The 16,720-nt window shown below is 42.4% G+C and overlaps 1 protein-coding gene across 1 annotated transcript in view; it reads left to right on the top strand.

Annotated features, from left to right (window-relative positions):
• LOC142957523 (protein crumbs homolog 2-like) overlaps positions 1-8,816 on the top strand; it is a 31,126-nt gene extending 22,310 nt beyond the window's left edge. The window contains exons 7-13 of the mRNA XM_076099413.1: positions 215-1,171; positions 1,990-2,531; positions 3,324-3,489; positions 4,970-5,831; positions 7,463-7,579; positions 7,747-7,873; positions 8,595-8,816. Coding sequence (XP_075955528.1) covers positions 215-1,171; positions 1,990-2,531; positions 3,324-3,489; positions 4,970-5,831; positions 7,463-7,579; positions 7,747-7,873; positions 8,595-8,816 — 2,993 coding nt within the window. The remainder of the gene's footprint in view (positions 1-214; positions 1,172-1,989; positions 2,532-3,323; positions 3,490-4,969; positions 5,832-7,462; positions 7,580-7,746; positions 7,874-8,594) is intronic.
• Positions 8,817-16,720: the final 7,904 nt, after the last annotated feature.

The following is a 16,720-nucleotide window of genomic DNA, read 5'->3' as shown; positions in this document are numbered from 1 at the left end:
GTGCAATTAATGTTTTTTCCTCCAGTCATGACACTAATGGAAAAATGTATGCCTCAACCGTATCTGCATTCCCCCTGATTGAATAACCAGATTTATGTGGTTCAATTATTAGTAAATATGTCTTCAATTGTGATCCATTCGAAGGGTGTGTATTGGCTGCATCAGTGTTGTTAAAGTAAGTAGTAGTACTAAACGTGAGGGTCTCTCCATGCAGGCGTACACTGTGAGGTGGACATCAACGAGTGTGATAGCAATCCCTGCAAGAATGGCGCCACGTGTGAAGATGCTGCCAACTCCTATAGGTGTCACTGCCCTGAGCCAGAGCCTGGCCAGGAGCCTTGGGGCGGGCGAGACTGTGACGTTGGTCTGGTCGGCTGCCAGCAGCACCACTGTCAACACGAAGCAGGTTGCGTCCCCGTGCTGACTGATGATGGAGACCATAGCTACACCTGCCTGTGTCCTCCTGGCTGGACCGGAGAACGTTGCAATACCTCCACCACCTTTTCCTTCAACTCCGAGGGCTATGTCCACATGCAGCTGCCTGTTCCCAAAAACAGGACGAAACGAGAAACCAAGGACCAAGACAATCATGGGCTCCACATGCAGCTCCGATTCAAGAGCACTCTGGACGACATGGTGCTGTACTACCGGGGCACCGTGGAGCGCTTCGTCTCCCTGGAACTTGTTGGAGGCTCCCTTCGGGCCAGGGTGAAGTCAGGGAAGGTACTGCAGGTCATTTACCCTGGCCTAGTCAATGATGGTGAATGGTACCAGGCCACTGTGACCATGGATGAGAGGCTGGTTCTGGTTGTAAAAGGACCAGGCTGTGAGGATGACTGCTTTGTGAAAAATGAGGGCTATAACCATCTGATCTTCCTCCAGCCAAGCTCCTTTCAACAGCTGTATGTTGGAGGGGCACCGCAGGAATATTTAGCACAGACGTCCAGCGGAAGGGGGTTCATTGGATGCATGGAAGACCTTCAAGTTGACCACAAGCTACTTCTGCCTCAGGACCTCATCAGAGAGGAGAACCAGGGCTTGGAAATAGGATGCAGTAAAAAAGATTGGTGTCAAGATGACCCATGCATGGAACGTGGGCAGTGTGTGGACATGTGGGTTCGTCCCAGCTGTCAGTGTCATCGACCCTACTATGGAGAAAGCTGTGAGAAAGGTGAGAGTGTACCTCATGGGTTAGTAGGACTGAGTTTGACTTAAAAACATTTACATTTTCCACTGGATAGAGTAATTTGTGGCGAGCAATCAGAGCGGCGATCTCCAGGACTATGCGTAGGAGGAACTGTAGGAATGCTTCTGTAGGTGTGATTCTTTTGTATCCCACTCAAAGTAAGGGTCCTGATTTTTGGTGAGGGTATGACACATCCAAATGTAGGGATGAAATATAAACTCCCTCCTAACGAGCATTCAACGAACACTTTGTCTAGGCAAAGCTGCCGATATCAAAGTCTGAGCTCCTTTATCTCCTCCACTCTGTAATAGAGTTAGCTCCTACTGCTGTTTGAGGCTGCGATTATGCCAAAGTGTTAAAGAAGTACTCCAGCAAACTGGTATTGCACTGCCGTGAAGTTGGAGAAAAGGATGAAAAATAGAGCATTATAATTCAAAGTACATAAAAATCGAATCAGCACCACAATCCAAAGCCATGTATTCCCTACAGTATGGCTCAAAGTCCAAAGGCACTGGATCATGCACTTCTCATGATGCAACTCAATCGTTTACCTTTCTGGTAAATGCACTTCTTCCAAACTTTATGTTGACAAATGTGGCTGTTAATGCCCAAGCTGAGACACACAAGTGTTTCTTTTATTAAAAATAGCCTCAATAAAAATAACGAGACGTCTCTGATAATTCATGTGGAACTGAGTACTCCTTCAAGAATACCTAAATAAAGGATTGCTGATATAGGTTTAGCATGTGCCATTGTGTTTGGGTAAGATACTGATAACTTTGTGCTTCTCACCCCAACCTCAGAATATCCATCCTGGACCTTCGGTCATGAGAACACCACCAGCTACGTCGGCTTCAACATCACGGAAACTCATGGAGACAACTTCACTATCTCCTTTTTATTGCGCTCCCTCAAACACAACGGTCTGCTTCTGCAGCTCCATCGAGAAGGAAAGCCCTACCTGACAATCTATCTGAAGGAGGGCACTGTTGCTATTTACAGCCCTCACACCACACTGCTGTCGGAGGCCAAGTTCGTCACTGACAGCAACAATAATTTGGTGACTTTAAAGGTGCAGTACGGCCATGTGGTTTTCCCCAAAGCAGGAAATCATCGCGCATTAGGAAACGTTAGTATAGAGGCAGGGGACGTGGCATATGTTGGAGGGCTCCCTGCAGGCAAGAGTATGAATGCCTGGGGTGGAAATGTCAAGGGCTGCTTGCAGGACATTCGGCTGGACCACAGGCATCTGACCATTGAGGATCATCTGGAGGGGGTGGAAGTTTACCAGGCAAGCACAGAGGAGAACGTGCTGCCAGGATGCCATAGTGATGACACATGCAAGGTGAAAGAGGCATTTATTGTCTGCTGTATGATTATTACTTCAACTACAGAATAGACAACAATAAGATGAAATGTGCACTCCCCTCAAGATCACGTGAAATGCAGAAAAAGGCTGAACTGATGACAGCTTCAGTATTTGTTGCTGATATTCTTTAACTATGTACAGTAGTGTTAGGCCTTACCGGTCATGTAAATACATCAGAATTTGTCAAAAGTTAGTGCTGCATGTCTCCAAGCTCAACTGTACTCTGGCTCAGTTGCTCTTTGATATAGCTCACTAAAGCCAGCATGAGAATGTAGCAGAATATACTGTTAACATGCTATGTTATTACTGTAGAAGTGTAGCTCAGGCTAATGGGAATGTAAAGTCAAGATCACCAAAGTCATTCAAATTCATTTTCTGGCTTTAATTCAAAATACTTTTGAGAAATTTCAGTTTGGACCTAAGTGATGTACTGACCAACCAATATTGCCAACTCTTGAGACACTTTATGTAATCAAGTAAAAGAGTCCATGACGTCTAACATAACAGAGATTGACAAAGCTGGTTTATATTCAGTTTTGATGAAAAGACAGGTAAACACTATAATGTGTTGCCAGTGTGAAACACTGACCCCGTGCTTAAGGTGTTAGCACCTTGCAGCATTGTCTGATAGCTGGGCTGTACTGTATAAACATTGATCTGGTTGTTAGTGCTCAATCCTCTCTGCAGCTTTTACCACTGCCGTCGCATCAGGTGAGAGACTTGACAAGTGATCATCTAATCCATCCATCTGTGTCTGTCTGTGCACAGGATCAGCCCTGTTTCAATGGTGGGAAGTGTCAGGTTACCTGGAATGACTTCCTGTGCGACTGTTCCATGAAATACTCTGGCCGGCTGTGCGAGGCACGTATGTGGTGCGTCGACAACCCTTGCTTTGACGGAGTGCGTTGTGTGGACCTACAGGATGGTTATGAGTGTAAGTAATCCTTTGACAGTGATTATCGCTCTCTTTATCAAGTCAGTGTCAGGTCAAGTTTGTTTGTTCAGCTCTTAATTTCTTAATTAGATTCACAGTCTTAAAAGGTATCTGAAGGGACAACCTGCCAACCGTAGACCCTCACTGACATCAGAGAGAGAACTCCCCAGTCCAAGGGAGGAAAGAAGCTCCCTGAACTCAGGAGTCTGACTGCAAGAGGTGTTTGAGAGGACGGATTATCCATACAGAAACAACAAACTCATTTTTACAAGTAGCAGAAATAATAATATCAATAATAATAATACACTTTATTTTTGTAGCACCTTCCATACAAGAAATGCAGCACAAAATGCTCTACAGGAAGATTGACTGAACATTAAAAAAAGCAAAAAACAAACTTCAGTGCAGGTAGTTTGAGACTAGACATTTAAGCCAAACAATATCCAGTTTGACACGAATTCACTACAGGTCTCGATTATACCGAAATAACTTTCCACCACCTCAGAAGATCTTCCCACGGCTGTAACCTCACTGCAGGTCTCATCTGTTTCGGGTACAGAAAACTGACCCAGAAAAAACACCAGTGTGACACACCAGCGTCTTCAAAATCTACCAACCGCTGATAACAATTAGAAGAAAAAAACAACTAAAAATATGAAAATGACTTCCATAATTGGCTGCATGCACATATACATCAGTAGAGGCATAAAATCACTCAAAAGTCAACATGTTAAAGAGTTGCAGCAGTTGCATGCAACTTCTGCATGTCCTTATTTTTGGGAGTTCATTTATATATAAATACACAGTTGATGTCAACTGTCAGTGATGTAACACAATCCCTATAATATTTGAGATTATATGTTGGTATTTCTAAGAAAGCAGGATTGTGGTGCAGCTGGAGAATGTAGTTTGGCTCTATGCAAATAATGTGTAGTAACGTCACAAACCAGTGGATGATTTCATCTGGTGACTTGTGGAGCTAGTGGTAGCTGGTTTCATTGGAAAAGAGTTGTCAACACACATTTTACTTTCTACAGTTACTTAAGTGAAGTTAATGTTTCTCTCTGGAGCCTTCATGTTCCTGTGAGGTTGTACCTGCTGGCAGACACAACTGAAAAGCGAAAGTGAGGCTTAAATGGAACCAATCTTAACACTGATGGTGTCATCATCCTACTGCCATTGCATTGTGCAATCAACATTTATTTCATAATGATGAATAAAAGCAAAACACCTGTCTATTGCCAATTAAGTTAGATTTGATATTTGTCCTACTTCTGGAAAGCACGAGCGCTCTGCTAAACAATTGTACAAAGCAACTAAGATGAGCAACAATGGTAAAACATATCTGAACTGTACTTCAAGGAGTGCTTCAAGGTTTGGGGGATCAGTAGGGGGTTTTGAATCAACATGTAACTTATACACAGTCCTTGGTTTCAGTAACTTCAGTAACAAAACTACTCATCATCTTCTCTTCACACAGGTTTAACTGAAGCCATTTTTCAGGACAACGCTCTTCAGTATGTTGCAAACAGCTCCCTGCTGAGCCCGGTAACCAACATCACCTTGGATATTCGGACGCGGGACGAGAACGGTATCTTGTTACGGGCCTTCAGCAGAGCAGAGGTCTTCTGCCTGGGTCTGCTCAACTCCTCCCTGCTGGTCAAACTGGACAGCGGGGCGAGTACAGAGCTGCTGGCCTTCACAAGTGACAGGGCCATCGCTGACGGAGCGTGGCATCAAATCCAGCTGGCCATGGTCGATCCCACGCAGTTAGCATCCCGCTGGCGCCTTACCATTGATGGGCAGAGAGCTGGTGGCAGCTTCGGCATTGGAGGCAACCTTAACTTCCTCAATGACACCAAAATCTGGCTGGCTGAGAAATACACTGGATGTTTAGGGGAGTTGAGAGTGGGTGGAGTCTACCTGCCTCTCATAAATGTACCAGAAGCCCCTCAGATAAGCCAGTTCTCCAAACTGGGTGGGCATGAGCCAATGATAGGATGCCAAGGTGCACCCATTTGCGATTCCCAGCCCTGCCTTAACCAGGGTGTATGCCAGGATCAGTTTAATGAGTTTAACTGCAGTTGCAGCGCAGGATGGGAGGGGGAGCTGTGTGAGATGGAGGTAAATGAGTGTTCTTCAGGTCCCTGTGTCTACGGGACATGTAAAGACCTTCTAGCAGACTACCAGTGTGACTGTGAGCCTGGATACACAGGAAAAGACTGTCAGCACGAGGTGGATAACTGTCACAAGTTCAGCTGTGTGAATGGAGGAATCTGCATGGACACGGTGGGAGTTCACACATGTTCATGTCCTACTGGATACGTCGGCAAACGCTGCCAGTGAGTAAAGACTTCCTCAACATCACATTTGAGTCTTTTTAGCTTTTGCTCATATTTATGAGAATTACCATACTGTTGTGTAATGACATCATGTCTGTAAACATCCTGTCTGATGCGTGGAAGATGCTAAATGAACCAAAAGCTTTGCGTAGCCTTTAGGGAGGTCTATTGGCAGAAATGGAATCTCATATTATATTCTCTTTAGTATAATCACAATTGTTGTGTTTTTGTTATCTTGAAATAAGCCGTTTGTATCAACATACAGAGCTCAACGTCCTCTTCACTGAGCCTGCCGCCATGTTTCTACAGTAGCACAGAACTAACAAACCAAAAACTGTCTGCTAGTGCACAGCAGGTTCCTCAGAGCTTTTCCCCTGTAGACAGCTGCGGCTGCTCAGTGTTGATAGCTGAGTGACTGAACCAAAACTGTCAAATTGGGAGCTGTAAAAGCAGAACAATGAGCTAAAGGGAACTGCAGAGTTGGTGATATTATATAGTTAAATGAGATAAATATATTATATAATTAAATGAGACTACTAAACCCCATCAATAGGCCTTTACAGCATCGCTGTGTTCACTTACTGCAACCGTGGTGTAGTTCTTTTATTGCCTAACTTCCACTTGTTACTTCTGACGATTATATTCACCGTTCACAAATCATAAAGTGGTGTTGATTTTCCAAGATTATCTTGCTCAACTAAATTTATCATCAGCGTCACCGCCAAGTTTATTTTATGCTATTATCAAAAATCCAAAAGAAGGGATCCAGGTCGATACTAACTTCCTGTTGGCCTACAAGAATGATGTCATCCCTGCAGCACTCTATTACACATAGTCATGAGACGTGAAACATTGTTAATCTGAAAATATTGATGATGTTGATTGATGAGAAGTGCAAAGTGTCTATCTTCACAAACTAAATAGTTTTTAGCGACACAAAACTTGTTTCATGTTCATGCCATTCTTATAAATGACATTAGCTTCAGATCATTATTTATTCTCAAGTAATCAGCGTTACTGCTGAATGTTAAACCATAAGTAAATTAGATTCAAAACAGACCTTCACCAAGGCCAAACAATGGTCAAAGGTTCTATATATGACATTCAGAGCATTATTAAAGCAGCAAACCGCTATTGTGTATGTAAAGATATAGAGGAGTAATGTCTACCTGAGCAGAGGATGAAGGCGCTCTCCCTCTGTATGTGTTGGTATCAGAGCTTCTCTGTTCTTTGTTTTGGTAGTCGGGCTAGCCGCCCGTACATCTTAGTGCATTTGAGTCCCTCCCTTCCTGGCTAACTCGTCGCCCACCTTCCCATTCCATCCCAGGTTAACGTTGTTCGCTCCGTCAGCTCTGTCAGACTGTTGCCATTATTAGCAGTGTTAGTGTTGTTATCCCTGTTGTAGTTGGTCCTTGAAAAGGGAATGCTTGATTTGATGAAGCACAAGCCACGATCAATGCAAAACGTCAAACCAAACTCAATGGTGGAATTAGGCCTTTATGATTGTGGGATTAATTGTGAAGTTCTTAGTTTCTCCTCCACTGCGTTTGGGTCGTAATTAAAGGTCACCTACATGTATAACTACCAAATCATACGTTTGAGTGTGCTGAATATGTGTGTGTGTCCGATAGATGGCGTTTTCCTCCAGCGGCATGCGATTCAAACACAGAGTGTCTTAATGGAGGGGTCTGTATAGGAGGTGACTCTGGAGGTAACTGCACCTGCAAGCCGGGATACACTGGTGCCAGGTGAGAGCAGCACACTGCACATTCCTCACCACTCACACACAGCTGCTTCTCAGGAAAAAGTGTGTCTGACCCACATCCAAGTGTAAAGGTCAGGAGAGAGTGTGTGTGTGTGTGAGCTGCTGCTCTGTCAGTCAGCGTTTTGTTAAAGCCCTTCTGATGTTTTTCAGGTGTGAGACAGAAATAGACGAGTGTGAGTCCAGCCCTTGTCTCAACGGGGCCACCTGTCTGGACAGACTCAACCACTTCCAGTGTGTGTGTGTGCTGGGTTTCAGCGGCACATTGTGTGAGAGTAACGTAAGTGACGGCCCGATCTTCACACTGACTCTACATTTGAGTTGATTCACTTTCACAGCATATGTGCTAAATCAGAACCTGAATCTGAGTCATGGGTTTAAGATTGAAGGAACCTTTAGCTGACACAGAAGCAATGACAGGAAACAACACAGACATACACAGAAAGTACGGTTTGAAACATAAGTAACAGCAAAATAGCATTACTATATGTTAATCCCATAATCAACTGTCCCAGTCCATTCCTCTGCAAATTGGTAACATTTCAGGATTGCTAAATTAACACTAAAGGTTGTAGAATTGTTCCAACACAAAAGGGAACCATGCAAACTTTTAAATTACATCAGATAGATGAAAATCACTCAAATAAAGTTATAGCTTTGTATAACTAAAGGTGAAAAGTTAGAATATTCTTTTTGATTCGTAAAAATAAGTTTTATTATAACAGCAAATACTAACAAAAACCAAGAACACAATAAAGAAAACTAATACAAACAACAACAGTTAATAAATTGATTTTTGTCCAGATTCTCTTCAGACAAGACAACTGACATGATGGAGGAGATTAAAATAGGCAAACCAGTTGTTATCTTTAAAAAATTCAAACTAATTATGTAATAACCACTGATAAACCCATTAGTGATGACGTATGAGTGCCATATCAGAAGAATTAGCAAAGACGGAATGGTCATGTATTATAACATTCTGTCCTGTCCTCTTGCAGAAAGAGGAGCATCAGGAGCGAATCCCCTGGCTGGTGGTGACCATCCCTCTGATCACCCTGTGTGGGTTACTGGCTATACTGGTGGTTTTTTGCCTCATCATGACAGCACGGAAGAAGCGTCAGTCAGAGGGCACCTACAGCCCCAGCTCACAGGAGGTGGCTGGTGCCAGGCTGGAGATGGGCAGTGTCCTTAAAGTGCCTCCGGAGGAGAGGCTGATCTGAGTCCTGAAGCCCTGCAGCTCTGCCTTACTGCCTCACATCCAGTGGATGTATCTATGTAAAGGGCAGAGAGAACACGTGCTCTGATGTGTCACACTGATGGCCTTCCTGGCCTACAAAGAAGCAATGGAGGATAAGTCAATGACTGATCCTCCACCTGGGAAAACTACTGACCTCGAAGTCTGACAGATGGACCGGTAAAGACCAGAGGCTGAGAGAGCCAGTCTCTTGATTACTCAGGCTGTCCTGTTGGGGACAGTGCGGTCAAAGGATGCTCTGACCCTGAAAATCCTCTTGAAACTTTAAGTCTTGAGGACAATCTCAAGCTTGATTCACGTGGGACCGAAATTATGCAAGAGCACTAAAGAAAAGCCCGAACACTGTGGGTGTAAAGGAATGTATTACACAGGCTGAAACTCTCTGACACCCTCCATACGGTAAACTAAAGGCAAGCAATTCATCATTTATGGTTCAGCAAAGCAACACCGATTTCACTGCTGATTCTGCTTTGCATGGCAGAGGAAAGAAGCATGTTTACAGGGAGAAGAAAACATTTGAGACCAATTCTGTCAAACTACAGAGTTTAATTTGAGTATAAATTGCACAATACTATCAATGTGAATCTTTCATCACCAACATGCTCCTTGTAGGATTATTAAATTACACATAAAAGGAGGCGTCTGTTTTATAGTGAGATTTTTACACTCATTTAGATCCTGGGTGTATTTTGTTAGAGGTCCCTCTCAATGCTAGTCTTCATACTCCATCTCTCCTTCCACAGTTCATTTTGTCTTTTTTGTGAAAGTGAAACAGCAATTGCAAACATCAGCTGAAGAAGGAATGCATTGTTGATTCAAACATCATTGTCTCCTTTTGCTGAATCGGAATCTTTGAATTTGTACAATATTTTCTGAAGCAGCAGTGATTTCAGGTGCTTAATATCTGCATATAGATTAATTATTGTTCCATGGAAATAGAGCATTCTTAAGTTGAAGACAATACTCTTCTATCATCTGTCTGCAGTTTTTCCTTAACTCAGTTACTGAGACATTTCTCCTTATTTAAGCTGCTGCAGTCTGTGAGGGACGAGGACGTTGCTGCAGCCTTTGCAGGAGTCAAACACTGTTATGTCAATATTTGCTGTATTATATTGTCAATGTGCACTATACATGCTAACCACTCTGCTGTTTCTTTGACACTGTGTAAGGATGCTGTGAGTGTTTTATCAGAGTTGTGTTGCATATAATGTGCTGCAAAACTTCCAAGTCACTGTATTTTTCCTTTTTTTCAATATTTTTAAGGGGAACAGTATTTATCAGTAGGAATCTTATTGGTATGGTCTTAGGTGTTATCAGTATTTATGGACATACATAAAGACAATTTGTACAACTTATTTGCTTTCTTTCTAATAGTTAGATAAGAAGATAAAGAGGCAAAGTATGGAGTGTTGGCAGGATGTGGTTAGCCTAGCTTAGCATAAATAGTTGAAGCAGGAGAAACGGCTAACCTGGCTCTGTCCAAAGTTCTAAATTACACCAACCAAAAACTCTAATTTCACTGATTAACACATTATATTTCCATTTTTTAAAAACCGTGCACAAACACAAATGTAAAATTGGCACAATGTATCCCTCTATCATGAGTTACCAACAGCAAATCTATACATGCTCGTTACATGCATACTTCTACTTTATACTTTTAAAATATACTTCTGTCTTCACAGGAAGTTTTTAAGGCAACAAAATCCCTTAGTTAACAACGACTCACATTACCAACGACTCACATTACCAACGACTCACCTTAACAGCGACTCACATTACCAACGACTCACATTACCAACGACTCACCTTAACAGCGACTCACATTACCAAGGACTCACATTACCAAGGACTCACATTACCAAGGACTCACATTACCAAGGACTCACATTAACAACTACTCAGATTAACAACTACTCACATTAACAACTACTCACATTAACAACGACTCACATTACCAACGACTCACATTACCAACGACTCACATTAACAACGACTCACATTAATAACGACTCACATTAACAACTACTCACACTAATAACGACTCATATTAACAACGACTCACATTACCAATGACTCACATTAACAACTACTCACACTAATAACGACTCACATTACCAACGACTCACATTAACAACGACTCACATTAACAACGACTCACATTAATAATGACACATTACCAACGACTCACATTAATAACGACTCACATTACCAACGACTCACATTAATAATGACACATTACCAACGACTCACATTAATAACGACTCACATTACCAACGACTCACATTAACAACGACTCACATTAATAATGACACATTACCAACGACTCACATTAATAACGACTCACATTACCAACGACTCACATTACCAACGACTCACATTAATAATGACACATTACCAACGACTCACATTAATAACGACTCACATTACCAACGACTCACATTACCAACTACTCACATTACCAACTACTCACATTACCAACTACCCACATTAACGACTCACATTACCAATGACTCACATTAACAACGACTGACATTACCAACGACTCACGTTACTCACATGACTAACGTGAGTCGTTAGTCAAGCGAGTAACGTGAGAATGGCGACTCAAGTAACTAATGACGCACTTAAGTTCCGAGTCAGGTGACATAATGTCAACGTTTACTTTTAGTTTCACGAGACACAAACAGCAGTTTCCTGGACGTTAGTCCACACTTCCAGATTGCCCTAAACAGACTCACGCACTTTATCGTTCACCAATGCTGCAGATAGGGTTTACATTGGAGTTTGTTGAAAGCTTGGTGCATCGCATACAGCCAGTAAAGAGGGCCTTTGTGCATCAATTTCCGATGCCGAGGGGCACTGGGCAACTGATGGTATTTGATGAGTTTGGAGAGAGAAGTGGTTGAACTCACGTTGGTGACACTGCACAGAAATATTGGAAGGATGGATAAAGTGTTCACCATTACATAGTTCCAGCACTTAACTCCCCCTAAAACAACAAGTTGTCCCTTTAAACAAATAAGATACAACGTAGAGCACTTTACAGGTGTTTGTTGCCATATTTCTACACTTTGGACCCTGCTTCCAGTCTTTATGCTAAGCTAGGCTAATCACAACGCAATCCCAGCTTCCTACTGAACACAGACATGAGACTGAAATCCATCTCCTCATTTGGTCCTGGGACAGAGGATGTTGCATGTGTACGGATTATAAAGCCCCCTGATTTTGGGCTGTACAAAATGAATTCAATTGAATTGAAATATAATCTAACTCTCAGAAAGAAAGCAGATACGTGTATCTCTCCAAAGGTTGAACTATTTCTCAAAGTTGTTTTATGAATAAAACATTGTCAAGTTACCATTTTCCATACTCTAATCCTACGACAAACCTGTATTCTAGCTTCGGGATAATGTTTCACAAATAGTTATCAGACTGCTCTTTTAGACTTATAGACCCTTTAAGTAATGAATCATTTCTGTATTTAAGTTAAGGATTCTTACTGAACTCAGAATGAGTCATTAAGCTCTGATGCCGCTGTACTCATATTTGTACTCCAGGAAGTCGCACTGCTCACTTGCCTTTCATTCTGACTCACCAGTGCTGCTAACTTTACTGAACTTCACCAGGATGCTTTTACAGGTAACTAAAGGTGCTGATGTGATATAGATTCAGAATGACCCACTGTACCAGTTTCATGTCAATGTAAAGAGAACGGTTTCTGAAATGGAACTGGCATACAAGTCCCAGCTGGATATGAATTGGAAAGACAGAATGTAGTATTAAATGTACTTTTAAATGGGTGGAATGTAAGATTTAATCATGATTTGTGCAGTTCTAGGTAGGGTGGTACAATTACAATTTCTAGATTTTAAAGTTTAAGGTCATCTGACCTTGTACAACTGACCCAATATTGCTCAAATGTGGCTGATTGTATACATTTTCAGGCTAAAAGTACGTCCACATACATAGATGTATCCGTTTTTATGTCTTGGCATCTACAAAATATTGTATGGTGGCTCATCAATGCCCATGATGTTATAATACAGATGTAATGTTCACGTACGTGTGACAATCAATTGTATGGAGCCTATTCTGAAGGTCTGGGCTCCAATGTCTCTGGAAACGTGTCCAAACCTGAGGAGATACTCAGTCCGAAGAGAACCGATGTCCTCAAATCTGTTCTCCTGCTGAGATTCAGACGTACCCTCAGATTCATTCATGTCCACAAGTATTAGACATATCAACACCGACTCCTGGCTTGCGTCTCGGACCTGTGAAGACCTCTACTCTACATCAACCCCGGCTTATTTATGAAATGTGATGTTTAAACCTAATGCAGATATCAATATGGCTGTAGCTGAGGCTTATGTTGTGTATCATGGTTTACAAGTGACAATAGAAAAAAATGGGTATACAGTACATTAAAACCTGATCTCCCAACACACTGCTGCTTCTCTCACTGAGTACAAGAACGTAGGGTTGTTGTTATTCCTACTGGTTAAGTCAGAAAAACACTTAATGCAGGGAACATATGGATGTGCGTACGATGGGATATTAGCATGTGCCTTCATGTTCTCCTGCATCTACGGAACACAAGAATCCTGTGCTCTGTTTTTATGCTACTCTTTCCGACAGATAAAAGCCTTTGAGTAGACTGTAAATGAAAGTACGTCCTGAAAGAGGTCACTGAAGGAAGCTCACTGTGAGAAGTATGCTCAAACATTCAAATGTTGGTAACAAGCATTATGATATTGCAGAGTCATACAGTGGTATACAAGGACACATGCGTATCCCTATACTCAGAATGGTAGTCATTTTACACTGGAGTTGTTTTAAAGCTGTGCCATGTACAGCTCACTGTAGATCCGTACATGAGAAGTTCTATTCCAGAATAAAGAGCATTTAGTTTGTGAGTGTTTCTAACAGCTCAACCCAGGATTTACTGTCATTCACTCCCTAGATTATCTAATTTAGAAAAAAAAAACTCTTCATTTGTACTCAGAACAATTGTCTATATGAGGAGGATTTCATGGTTTATGGTCATTTTGTGCATGAAGTGGGAAACGGTGCTTTAATTGGAATCAAAGTATGAAATGTGTCTTAAACAAGGACGAATGAAATACAAAGGAAATGTATAACCTGGATGGATGTTTTCATTTTGAAACTGTTTTCCTGTCGGGTTCAGTTTTTCACATTACCAACCGTAACAAGAAAAGAACATGAAACAAGGTTAAACCTTTTTAAAAAGGGCGTAGGTGGTGTAAATAAATAAGAGATCAATAGAATTAATATCTCTTGTATCTTGAATCCACCTCCTAAAAAGTTACTCATTACAAATCTTATCTGGTTTGTCAGCATCCCCAGAATAAAGTGTTTACTATTTTACTGAGCAAAATGGCTAATTTATAAATCACCACACTGTTACTGACAGAGCTTGTATTCGTTTTAACATTGGAAAAAATATTATATTCATCATTTTAATAAAGATCATCGATGCAACTCTCAGGGACAAGAACATCTCCATCCAGCAAGGATGGAGGAAATGAATGATGCAAAACTCTTTAGGATTCTGAACATATTTGTTCAAACTGAAATATGTTACTTCACGAATAAAAAAATACATGGATCAGCAGTAATAACTGCTGCAAAGAAACCCTGATATATAAAAGTAGATTAGCTAAACTATTGAAGCCCCTTCACAGTCCCCCCCCCCCCCCCCCTCCCCCTCCCCCTCCCCCTCCACACACACACTCTCTGTCTCTCTTTGAAGCTATAATGGTGCATTCCTTTGTGTCTCTGAGCGGCTCCCACCCAGGCTGGCTGATGGTTTGGTCAGTCCTTCTCCTCTCTAATGATAGCAAGTCAAGCATCCTCCTCCTCCCTGATCCCACAGTGTGGGGGTGGAGGAGCCAGGAATGCTGACATGAAATCCTGCTCAAATTGTAAATCATTTGTGCATAAGGTAATAACAGTTTTGTTCTTACTGTCATAGGTTATTACGTTATGAGGATTATTACATTGAAAATGAATACATTGAAAATGAAGCAAACAAAAGTTGACTGGCATAATAGGTTAGAGTTCTCTCCTTGTCTTCTTAAAGCAGTTTTACATCACTCATTTTGTATGCGTTTCTGTCACGGTTTAGGCTTTGCCCCCTGTGTTCCTGTGTTCCCGTGTCTCTGTCTCTGTGTGTGTTTCCCCTGATTGCACTCATCCTACTCACCTGCCCAGTCCACCCAGCTGCCTTCAATCTTCTCATCACCCCACACATATATACTCCCCTGCTTTCCCTGTTCTGGTTATCAGATCGTCTTTGTTCATTCCCCTGTCTGTTCCAGTTTTGTGTCTCCCTCGTGTCTGTTCGGTGCTCCAGCGTACTCGTGTTTGCTCCTGGTTTGTACCTTTGCTTTTTTTGTGACTTTGCCTTTTTTTTGCCTGCTCCCTGTTGGAGTCGCTTTAAGTTTTTGTTGATGACTTTTAAAGTAACAGACCTTATTTCCAACTTCACCTCATCTCCAGTGTCTGTGTCTGCGCTTGAGTCTTAGCTAAAGCTGAGAGAACGTGACAGTTTCACTACGAAAGCCAGCAACACTTTCAATATACGCTCGTTACATGTACACATTCTTTTCAAAATAAACTTCGATCGTCACAGGAAACAACATTGGAGGCTGAAGACCTGGCAAAATGACCTGGCTACGCCATTAGTCGACACAGGAAATGCCGTTTAACTCGTGCACGCAGTGTATGATGGTCGCATCCACCAGAGTCCTGCCAGTACCCTCGACTTGCGTGAATATGCGAGAGCCCGATCAATGCTGCTTGCAGCTTTAATTTATTTGTATTATCTTAACTATACACTACTGGTGTGTTGTACAACGGGCAGTGTGAAATGCATTTGTTGGCTGGTGGCAGTCTTTTGCATGTACTGTGTGTGCGGGTATGTGGACTGGCGACAGTCTGTGTATGTATGCAATATGTTATTTGTATGTATACAAGACAAATTTCCTTTGGGACAATAAAGTCTATCTTATCTTATGACGCTGTCATCGACCTCCTACATAGATGCTTCTCTCACCTGGAAAAGCCTGGAAGCACTGAGAATCATGTTTTGGGATTTCTCCAGTGCCTTCAACACCATTCAACCCACGCTTCTGGGGACAAGTTGGAGCAGACAGGGGTGGACCACCACCTCACAGCATGGATCCTGGACTACCTCACCAACCGTCCACAGTATGTGCAGATACGGGAGTGTGAGTCTGACCTGGTGTCCTACAGCAGGGGGGCCCCACAAGGAATCGTGTTGGCTCCCTTCTTCTTCACCCTTTACACCTCGGACTTCACACACAAGTCCTGCAAAAGTTATCTGATGACTCTGCAATCGTCGGCCTCATCACGGACTGCGATGACAGGTACAGAGAGCTGAACCAGGACTTTATTGGCTTGTGCCAGTGGAACTGCCTCCAGATCAACTCAGGGAAAACCAAAGAGCTGGTGGTGGACTTCAGTCAGTGTAAACACTCTCCTCCGGTACCAGTGAACATCCAGGGAATGGACATTGAGATCTTTGTAGTACCTGGGTGTTCACTTGACTGGACAGACAACACAAACGCACCATAAAAGCTCTGCGCCGCTCCTTCAGCCACCGGCTGATTCACCGCCGGTGTGTGAAGGAGAGGTACCGCAGGTCCTTCCTTCCTGCTGCTGCCAGCCTGCACAACCAGCTCTGCTCCCAATAGACCACACATAGATAGGAAATGACTCACTCATTTATTCATACATGTGCAATATCAATGTATTGCAGATTATTTATATTGCACATATGTACAACACTTCATACTTCTTACCTCATAAGTGCGATTTTCTTGT

The sequence above is a fragment of the Anarhichas minor genome, unplaced genomic scaffold (assembly GCF_050575085.1).
Source record: "Anarhichas minor isolate MPS153535 unplaced genomic scaffold, ASM5057508v1 ptg000025l, whole genome shotgun sequence".
NCBI lineage: Eukaryota > Metazoa > Chordata > Actinopteri > Perciformes > Anarhichadidae > Anarhichas > Anarhichas minor.
The sequence above is the reverse complement of the archived record's forward strand: the minus strand, read 5'-3'. Positions and strand labels throughout refer to the sequence as shown.